At 37.2% G+C, this 10,044-nt stretch overlaps 1 protein-coding gene across 2 annotated transcripts; it reads left to right on the top strand.

Moving 5' to 3' along the window:
* The first annotated feature begins 2,010 nt into the window (after nt 1–2,010).
* Nucleotides 2,011–9,819, top strand: LOC118262053 (integrator complex subunit 5). Of its 2 annotated transcripts, none has more exons than XM_035573156.2 (18): nt 2,011–2,329; nt 2,838–2,985; nt 3,383–3,493; nt 3,718–3,890; nt 4,180–4,300; nt 4,613–4,789; nt 5,069–5,227; nt 5,554–5,710; nt 6,232–6,387; nt 6,656–6,833; nt 7,159–7,273; nt 7,598–7,806; nt 8,116–8,274; nt 8,553–8,669; nt 8,816–8,984; nt 9,188–9,327; nt 9,440–9,524; nt 9,596–9,819. In XM_035573156.2, exons 1-18 carry the CDS (start codon nt 2,111–2,113, stop codon nt 9,736–9,738), a joined length of 2,736 nt encoding a protein of 911 aa, XP_035429049.1. In that variant the 5' UTR covers nt 2,011–2,110; the 3' UTR covers nt 9,739–9,819. The 2 variants fall into 2 exon arrangements, with proteins under 2 accessions (XP_035429049.1, XP_035429048.1); XM_035573155.2 differs by having other exon boundaries at nt 8,116–8,280.
* The last annotated feature ends 225 nt before the right edge of the window (nt 9,820–10,044 follow it).

Below are 10,044 nucleotides of genomic sequence, written 5' to 3'. Positions count from 1 at the left end.
TTATTTTTTAATGGCGTTATGTACCTAGCGTACATCAACCTAAAATTTTAGTAAAATTAACAAAGAAAATAAATTAATCAATTATAAAATTTATCATCATAATCAATAAAACTGAGAAATAATATCAAACTAGAATTAAAATGTTGATAATTTCAAGTATTAAACATAATATTTGAAATTCTACCTATCCCTTCACAGGAAGAAACCCGTGATGTTATATCGTGAGACATACGAAAGAAGAGGCGGGTTTGTTGCCAAATAATGCTAGACAATAAAAGTTATTTTTCTTCTTGCCGACCTCTCCGCCGCTCGGGGATCGAAACCGTGACCTCGACCCCGGAAGTCGCGCTCGCGAGCACTCAACCAACGAGGCAGCTGTTACTAGTCAGCCTTTTGTTTTGCCAAGCTTTATATAAGAACCAAGGGTTTTCCAAAATGCATTACAAACATTGTGCCTTTACATTAATCTAAGCGATTTTTTTTTCACATATCACTTGGTAAGATAAAATACGCTGATTCCGAATATCGCATACAACTCAATATCGCAGAAAATATCGTATAATCAATTAGCCTTTCAACCTTCGACTAGTTATCTTGTACCCATATAACTACCAACGGAGCTACCAGTCTAGTGTGTTTACCGAAGAGGCAAGGAGTAAGAACAGGGGTGGTTTTTAGTCAGTAACAGTCTGACATTCCCTCTCGCTTCACCCAAGGCGGGAGAAGTCATTGGATGATTTTCCCCTCTTAAATGACCCTTATAGATGTATGACTCTAAGTAAATTTAAATGCTATACTATATGCATATCTTCATAGCTCCATCTCCAAGTTGGATAGTCGTGCCTTTATTTTGCCTGCGTTTTACCAATGAGGTTTATATTGTGTACTATTCCTGATTCAGCCAGATTGTTGCGTGCCTGTGTACCAAGCCTGAACCTAACACGTGTTTTGAAAACGTGGAGCGTCGCGGTCGCCGTCACATGCAGACTCGGACAGGCGAGCAGGAAAATACAATATTATTTTTTATATGTATTTCTTTTTTGAGCTTAAAAAATAATCTAAAATTGTAATAGATGGCAGTTCTTCAATTTTACGACGTATGTTTCGTTACCAATAAAATATTGTACGTATCTATGTAAATTATGTTGTTCCGACTAGGTACTTCTCGCATTTACTCGATGTGCCTGATATTATACCTATATACATACATTACACTGGCCCGTAGTAGGGTGAGGGGTCGCATGCGCGACTATCGAGCTGGGAGTTTTTTGCACTTAAAAGAAATTGGTGTTCCTGGATATAAAGGATCTACGTATAGATTTCTCTGCTTGCTCTCTCGGGGAACAAAATGCGTGAAGTTATTTCTATTACTCATGTTATATTTTACTAAATTAGGCAACGTTGATATTGAGATTCCTATTATATTTTATAATTAAAGTTATTAAACATTATAAGTAAGTAAGGTTCTTCCTGTTTTAAAGATGATTAAAAACTCTGAATAAATAGGAAATAATAGTCTACGACATGATTGCTTCAAGTTAGACGTCATTTCAAATCGATCGATTAGAAACACAATAAAGAACATCAGACATAATGTTATTCTACCGTTGTTTAACTCTCTAATCTGAACTATAATATTTAGGCTAAAAATAAATTTAGTCCTACTTAAATACAATAATTAAAATATAACAATTTCTCTGAAATATCCGTTCGCGTTTCAGCAACATAATTAAGAAAATTTTGGATGCGTAGAACACATCATCATATATTATTTTCTCTGAAGGGGTGTAAAATGGGTGCAAGGCTAAATACCACGCTTAAAAACATGAATATAAGTGTTGTACTAATAAATGGTTCTATTAGTTCTACATTTTTATTTATTTATTTTGAAACTATTTTAAACTATTTTTTGAAACTATAATATACGTGCATGCAGAAAGACTCGTTTCCAAACAAAATAAAAAGAATGTCACATTTTTTATGTCAACGTCACTGTCAATTTGTTACAGAATGAGTTTGTCATCTGTTGCGACTTCGTGCGTTGGGATCGGAAATTGTTTATTTTTATAAATTTATCAACATAATATCATAATCATAATTATTCATATTTATGATGAACCCGCAAAGTAAATCGACGGCGTTGTCCGTTGATTTAAATAATTTCATTTATGGCGTTTCAAAGAGAAACGCACAGAACGCGCCCGAGTTGACGAGGACTGGGCTAAATTTACTCAAGAACTTCCCAGCCGCTAGAGATGCTGTGTTGGAATACTTCGCTATGGTCTTCCACGATGCCGTCACCGTTTCTATCAGTCAGACGGATTACGAGGTAACTTTTCATAACCTGAAACGATATGATACCGGTCGAATTGCGGTATAGTTTACCGATTTTCCGTGTTTATGCTAATATATTATTGTTACCGTTTGTACAAAATTACTTGAAGTGTATCACTGTACCAAGCTTAGGATTCATAGATTACTATACCATAACATGTTTATACTTTTGTAACTTAACTCGAAGTTTTAGAGCAATATAACTAAATGTCGATGCCTAATTGATAGCAATCATTATGATTTTAACCTCTGGTATGCCGTTGAATGTCGATTTAACTAATGCAATGTATTTTTTATTATTTTCCACAAGTAGTTAGGTCAAGACATTAATTACCTTTTAAAATGCAACATTAACTATCTGAATGACAAATTAACATATCTGATAGTCATTACTTTGATTATAAATGTTAATAAAATAATTATTTTGTTTTGACGAGGAACTACAATAAAATAAACTAATATCAATATTATTGTGATATCAACACCCTTACTATTAATTGTAGGCTGATCTTGGTGCCAATGGGGCCCTGGAGAGTGTGAGCATCATTGGACCGGAGTTGTGCAACTTGGGGCAGTCATGGGCACCATTTATAGCTCCGTGGTGCATCAATCTCATCATGGACATTGCTACAAAGAAGGCAAATGTGCCAAGTGAGTACTTATTTGTTTACTTATTGTAGATTGTAAAGTATTTTACTAATGGTTTTTTGCTAAATAATTTTACATCACAAAATAATTTTAAATGTTAACTTTAAAAATTAGTTAGTAATTTTACATGGTCAAAAGTGGGTGTACATTGTATAGCGGCAATACTTGCCATAATGTGCACCTCTGTCTACCCCTTCTGGGATAAAAGGTGTGATGTTGCATTGCAATTTTACATCATTAAACTGTCCCTTAGTAGATGTTGGCTACTTTTGATAGTTTTGACACATTTTGTATGCCAAGTTTACTAACACACTAGGTTATTCAATTTGGAAGTTATTCATTCTTATTTCATATTTATGTCTATTTCAGTTTTTATAGTATACCTAATTATTCTTCACAGATACAACTCTGCAAAATGCAGATCCTGTTAGAATTCTATTGGATATCACCACACAAAATTTAACTTTACTGAACTCTGAAGAGAGGGCAAAATGTATTGACATGATGTTGGGTAAGTATATTTATTTGATTGGTCAACCAATTCTCTTGAGATATCTGCTTGATATCATATGTTTTAGTACAGCAACAAGTGAAAGTGCTATTCTTAAAATATCCCATCTTAAAATGTGGCAATGATTTATTACCAAACTTTAGGCATTATTTCGATAAGACCAAAAAGGCACTGTCATGTTTCAAAGTGAACATAGATTTTGAATTAAGATCTCTTTTTTACAGGTTCCTGGGCGTGTTCATGGGCTGTAGGATGGGTAGGTCGTGCAGAACCAGCTCTTGTTGCGCCTCGTGCTCTTCAGTTGGGCGCGGACGCCGCTAGAGCGGTTTTGGCACACCTGGCCCATCATCCGCCGGCGACTCATCACGTGCGAGTCGCAGTTTTAGATCTCTTTCATGTGAGTGGTTGATGGTACCCATTGCATTCTTTCTTTGAAAGATGATTATTTTTATTCTCAATAGTGATTGATTGTGTCCAAATGGCAATAATCTGGTTCCCTTTTTTAAAAAAAAATCCTGAATTTTCTTTGCTATAAACCTTACGGAGCTCGAGACCTTTCCAACGAAAGCAAAACCGTGGAAATCGGTTCGTGCGTTCTGGAGTTATAGCGTCAGGAAGGAAAACTCGACTTATTTTTATATAATAGATTTAGGAAGATTACAAATGTGACTTTCTCTTATTTATAGGAAGCGCTCAGGGAGGACAGTAAACCAGAAAAGAAGCGAGATGTAATACCTTACTTGCTGAACTTGGCATCTAAATCTGATATTGTTCTCAAAGCTCTCACTCAGGACATTGAGCAGACATGTAAGTTAATGTTTAGAATTTTACATATTGGAAACATACACAGTTGTAGTTATTTTTTATTATTAATGTAGCTTCTGCTAACCGCTCCGCCCGCGATTCCGAGGGATAAGTGTGTGTGGATAAAAGTGTTCGAAATCTCGATCCTTTCAGCCATTTTGACGTGATCGAGTAACTAAGATACACAAAAACATTCGCATTTCGCGCACAATATTAGTTAGATGAACAGTTATTGGTTTAATAATCTTAATAAAACTTGTAATAAGTTAGACATATCTAGAAGTAATTTTCTTTAAATGTTCTTTGGTATTTCAGTGACGGATGAAGTAATGGAGCGATTGTGCGCAGTATGTGCGTCCCAGCGTAACACCGTGATGTGGGCCGAGGTAACTCCAGCGTCGTTGGTAGCTCTGCTACTACGAGCTGACGTGCGCTGTCTACTGCTACTACTGAGACATGCACTCTCCAACCTCTTCTGTAGACAATTGCTTGGTAAGTTTTGTGGTATTGGTGCAAAGTAAAAAAAAAGTTTGACTTGTGTATTCCAGTTTTTCATAAGGTTGATGCTCTTGTGCTACAAAATATGTAAATTAATATCACCAGATCACCTTGTAGGATCTATAACTAACTGAGTGACTGAGTGATTGAATGACCTACTGACTGACAGACTAACTAACCAATTGCCGAAAAGTATATTTTACACTAAAAATGTGAAAGGTGTAATTGTGCCTTTTTTACAATTTTCATTTATTGTTAATCAATTTGTTACAGAATACCTACTTCAGAAGCTAGAATTTGAATGTTTGTTCCCTGACAGAAACATTCCAATGCTAACGAGTGCTGCTGAAGAAATCAATATCGTTAGAGACAAACTGCTAGACGGCAATCAGCTGGAGAAGTATTCTTTAGCGAGAATACTTATATTAGTCAGTGAGTATATTGCTTTATTAACCGACTTAAAAAAGGAGGTTCTCAGTTTGACCTGTATGTATATATGTATGTTTGTGTGCGCGATTATCTCGCGGTGGGCTGAACCTACAATAAAAATTAAGTCTTTTTGTAATGTTAAGCCGGTAAACGAGCAAATGGATCACCTGATGGTAAGCAATTGCCGCCGCCCATGGACACCCGAAACACCAGAGGCGTTACAAGTGCGTTGCTGGCCTTTTGGGAGTTAGGAATTTAAGGGTTGTTGGAGAATCCTCGATTGGGAAGGTTGTACCTTAAAAACATGAAAACACAATTTTTATTTCCAGGTTACAACCTCCCCTCGGAGTTTGTGAGCACAATCAGTTATCTACTGCAGTATTCCCGAGATGACTCTACATTAGCACTTCTTGTGAGGATCATCTCTGGCACCATCACCATGCATGTTCCTAGTGACAGTCCGGATATTAGTATGGATACTGAAAGGTAAAGAAATGCAGTTCCTCTAAAATTCGTTTTTTGAAGATACCTATGCTCAAAGGCAACAAACGGGTAGGTAGTGGTGCAAACATATGTGTGTGTATGTCCACTGTCCACTTCTCACCAGTTATGAATACCATGTGAAAGGAGAAAAGCTTTATACCCTTTATGAAGTGAATGTGAAAGCAAGATATATTTAATAGTGACTAGCAAATCCGGCGAACTCCGTTTCGCCACCAATATTTTTCCATGTTTTCCTGTTTTTTTTTCTTGAATTTTTCCTGATTTTTCTTATGCTATAAACCTTACGGAGCCCGATACCTTTCCAACGAATGCAAAACCGTGCAAATCGGTTCGTGCGTTCTGGAGTTATAGCGTCAGGAAGAAAAACCCGACTTATTTTTATATAATAGATATTTAATATTTTTATTTTTGTGTGAATTTGCAACAAAGGTTATCCGAAATATTGTTGATTCGGATAACCTTTGTTGCATTTGAATTCGAATGATTACTTGTATTTGTTGAAGGTATCAGAACTTCGTGAAGACGGGAGTGGAGTACGCTCTGAGAGACGCCATGTTGTCTGACAATGAGATAAAGATGTGCTTCCTCGACGGTTCTGTGCCAGAGGACCAGAAGACTTATTTACACCATTTCTGTTTGAACATTATCAAGTTGTTGAGGTAAGCAAAGTATTTAAACTATGTAAAACTGTAATTTAGGTGACTAATGTTAAATTATTTTAACTACAGTGAGAGTCAGTTTATAATAAACAGATCTAATCAAAAGGTTTCAAGTTTCAATTTCGTCAACTATTTTCCGACAGAAGACCTATAATAATTTTATTATTTTCTGCTTACTATGTTCATTTATTTCAAGTTTACGATTTTTTTAACGATTTGGCCTACGGGGCTTTCTTTAATTATAAAATGTCTTAATCTTCTAAAACAGATGGGAGAATTCAAACCGCGTCCCTCATTTGCGGACGCGTCCGATCGGTCGCGCGGTGGAAGCGAACTTGTATCGTATCGGTGGCGCCTTGCAAGAGTATACTTCTCTATTGAGGATCAGAAAGGAAGGCACCATGGCTTACTTGGATGAAATGCCTACATGCCATGCTTTGGCTGAGGTGAGTTGTGTAATTAACTAGCTTCTGCCAGCGGCTTCGACCGTATTTCCGTGGGATAAAAAGTTAGCTCATACCCTGTCGGTATGCCAAATTTCATCAAAATTAGATTAGTAGTTTCAGCGTGATTGACGGATAAACATCTAAACAAACAAACTTTTACATTTATAATATTGGTATGATAATAATAGGTCGACAAAGCACTTGTGGTTCCTCTGGTGCTGAGGTGAACGGGCACTGATCTTTTACCATCAAGTTATTCTAGTGATAAAATATGTAAATTATTATAAATATAATTTTTAAACAATAATATGCATTTCTATCCTAGGTTTTGGATCGAGTTGACATGACAGGAACTAAAGCTCCGCCGCCGAGTGTGGAAGTTATCCTCAAGGTGGTACAAGCTACCGTCAAATATTTCTTCAGGTGTCTGCATTTAAAAGGTATACATACCTATATGATTTAAATATAAGTAAACAAGTGATTAATGACATAGTTGAGTAGTACTTGTGTCACTCTTAGCTCAGTACCTTTAGTATGAATTTGCTTTACATTAAAGGTAATCAAAACGAGAGCGCGTTTGGCGCTCTGATTGGCGGGCTCGAATAAACCAACCAATCAGAGCGCCAAACGTTAAGCAAATTCGTACTATAGGAGCTTGGGTCAAAATACATCACAGCCTATAATGTCGCCACTGCTAACCAAAGACCTCTTCTCTCACGGAGAAGGTTTAAGCATTAATCACCAAACTTGCTCGTGATGTACAGAGACGATGGAGAAGCTCCGCGGCGTGGCGACGGCGTGTCGGCTGCTGCGCAAGCTGTGCGTGCAGAGCAAGCTGGCGCGGGCCGCGGCGCTGCGCGAGCTGCTGGAGACCGCCATGCTCAGGGACGACGCCGCCTTCGGCTCCCGCCCGCTGCAGCCCTACCACGCGCCCTCGCAGCACGACCTGCTCATGCACCTCAACCAGAAACATGTACGATACACTTTCGTATTAAATACATACATAATATTATATGCTTTATCTGCTAAAGGTTCATATGAAATCCTTTAAATAAATTCAGAATATAGCCAGTTTCATAGGCTTTCGATAAACAGTAATATTAAAGTTAAAGAACGTAATTTGTATGACCTATCTGTAAATTTTTGATGCCTATTCTAATTCACAACCATTTCTCTTAGTAGCAACCAGTAAAACAAAGTTTACAAACCACCTGATTTTGCAGCTACTCGTAATATTTTCTTAAGAGATTTTTGATTAATGTTTTTAATATTTCAATCTCAGGGTCCAATAACCCAGCTAACTCAAAGCCACACGTCAGTATTCCACGCGGGTATAATCGGGAAAGGCGTGAGGAAACCAAACGGATCCGATTACAACGACATCCCGCCGATACTGACCACGAACAATGAACTGCTCATGGGCGCGCTCACCTCCTGCATGGTAAGTGTAAGTAGCAATGACATTCTTTATCGGGTTTTATGGTGGTGGTACTTTGTAAATAACAAAATTTTAGAAGTCATTAGTATCTATTTCCAAAAGCTTAAAGTGCTGAGGAAATATTTAAATTTTCACAGATATCGAATATTCCCGCCTATTGGACAGTTTAGTGTTGTGAACTTGTGATATAAAGTTACTAAATTGCTGGAAAATCGACTAAAAGTATCGAGTACTTTTTTCGAGTTTCTGTAGTATAATTATGATTTATTTCATCTCCTCAGGATGGTAACAGCGGCTTAGTAGAAGGAGCGACGTCCGTGTCTTTGTTACTAGTAGAGCTGGTTTCTCCAGATGTCATGTACAACGGTCTGCCTTGGCCCGATGAAGATTTTACTAAGGTAAGTGGTGCATAATCTTTAATATATATATTTTTTTTAACACGTTCTAATGATATTTGCTTTAAATAAAGGTCTAACTCAATTTGTGACATGGCAATAAGACTATTAGCAGAATAACAAGAAGTGAACTTCAATGTATTTTGCAGCAAGTGAGCATAGAGCGTGAGTTGTACATGCGCGGCGCGCTGGAGAACTGCGCGGTGGCACGCGCGGCGCTGCGGCGGGCCGCGGCCGCGCGCCCCGCGCTTTGTCTCGCCTCCGCACTACTGCGCGCCACCGCCGCCACGCTGCTACACCGACTCAGGGCTTATCTTGGTTAGTAATCTTAATAAACAGTTTGGATTTATGACTACTTCTTATTGAATAATGAATTAGAATATAGCTTTTGCTATTTAGCTTAGCGATTCAAGGTAGATGGTAACGTGATTTCACAGTTTTTTGCAGATTACTAAACCGTTTGAAATAAATCTAACTTAATTTTAGTTTCAACTAAATTAATTACATTTGGGTTGTTTTAGATCGACATACACAATCAGCAGAGATGGCCAAGGAACGCGCTGCACTGACTGAATTATTGTCTACAATGACGCTAGGGCAGTTATTACCGCATCCACTCAGTCATATGCTCGAGCTGGCACCTGAACTTACAGCTAGTGAGGTAACTACATTTTATTTATTTAAAATATTTTTTACGTATTTGAATACGAAATCCTTGTTGTTTATTTTTGATACATGTAAATTGTTTCAGTGATTTTTTTTTCTGTTTACAGATAGTGCAAGTTCTACGTGATTGTTTATGGAACTACACAAGAGATCATGTGCCTTCCCCTGCCTTATTTACTTGTGATTCTACTGGTAGGTATCTTACTTATTCCTTACTTGAATAAAAATACAGAACAACGAGTTAATTACACTTTTTTCTACAGGTCTCCACTGGCGTGACCCTTCGACATGCAAGCCCCCAGCTACATATACGGACACTTTGAGATTGATTATACAGAAAAGAATTTCGAAACTTGGACATCTTTACCCCATAATGTTTTTAAATCTCGAAAAGGAAAATAATTAGTTGTTAAGGAACCTGACTTTGTAAATATGTAAATATTTTTTATGGAAATAAAGTGCCTAATGCTACTACAGTACAAAACAAGCTGTTTACTTTTAATGAGATGATGATTGAGGATTATGTTCAGATGACAAGCACGCGTTTTGAGAACGTGCATGTTCATGCATCTTTACATAGGCTCACTTGAAATCCCGTTTTACTAACTGTAGAATTAACAATAAATAACGCAACAGCGATTTGTGAATCGCACAAAGTTATTCAACATCACAGAAAACCTAATGTATTAAAGAAATATTGCGTTCGATAAAT

This window comes from Spodoptera frugiperda, chromosome 20 (assembly GCF_023101765.2).
Source record: "Spodoptera frugiperda isolate SF20-4 chromosome 20, AGI-APGP_CSIRO_Sfru_2.0, whole genome shotgun sequence".
In the NCBI taxonomy this organism is placed as follows: domain Eukaryota; kingdom Metazoa; phylum Arthropoda; class Insecta; order Lepidoptera; family Noctuidae; genus Spodoptera; species Spodoptera frugiperda.
This window is presented reverse-complemented; position numbering and strand designations above follow the sequence as displayed.

Coding starts and splice junctions, on each gene's coding strand:
- LOC118262053 (XM_035573155.2), top strand. CDS start 2,111: ATGATGAACCCGCAAAGTAAATCGACGGCGTTGTCCGTTGATTTAAAT. Junction 4,790..5,068: donor CTTCTGTAGACAATTGCTTG/GTAAGTTTTGTG, acceptor AATTTGTTACAG/AATACCTACTTCAGAAGCTA. Junction 6,834..7,158: donor CATGCCATGCTTTGGCTGAG/GTGAGTTGTGTA, acceptor TTTCTATCCTAG/GTTTTGGATCGAGTTGACAT.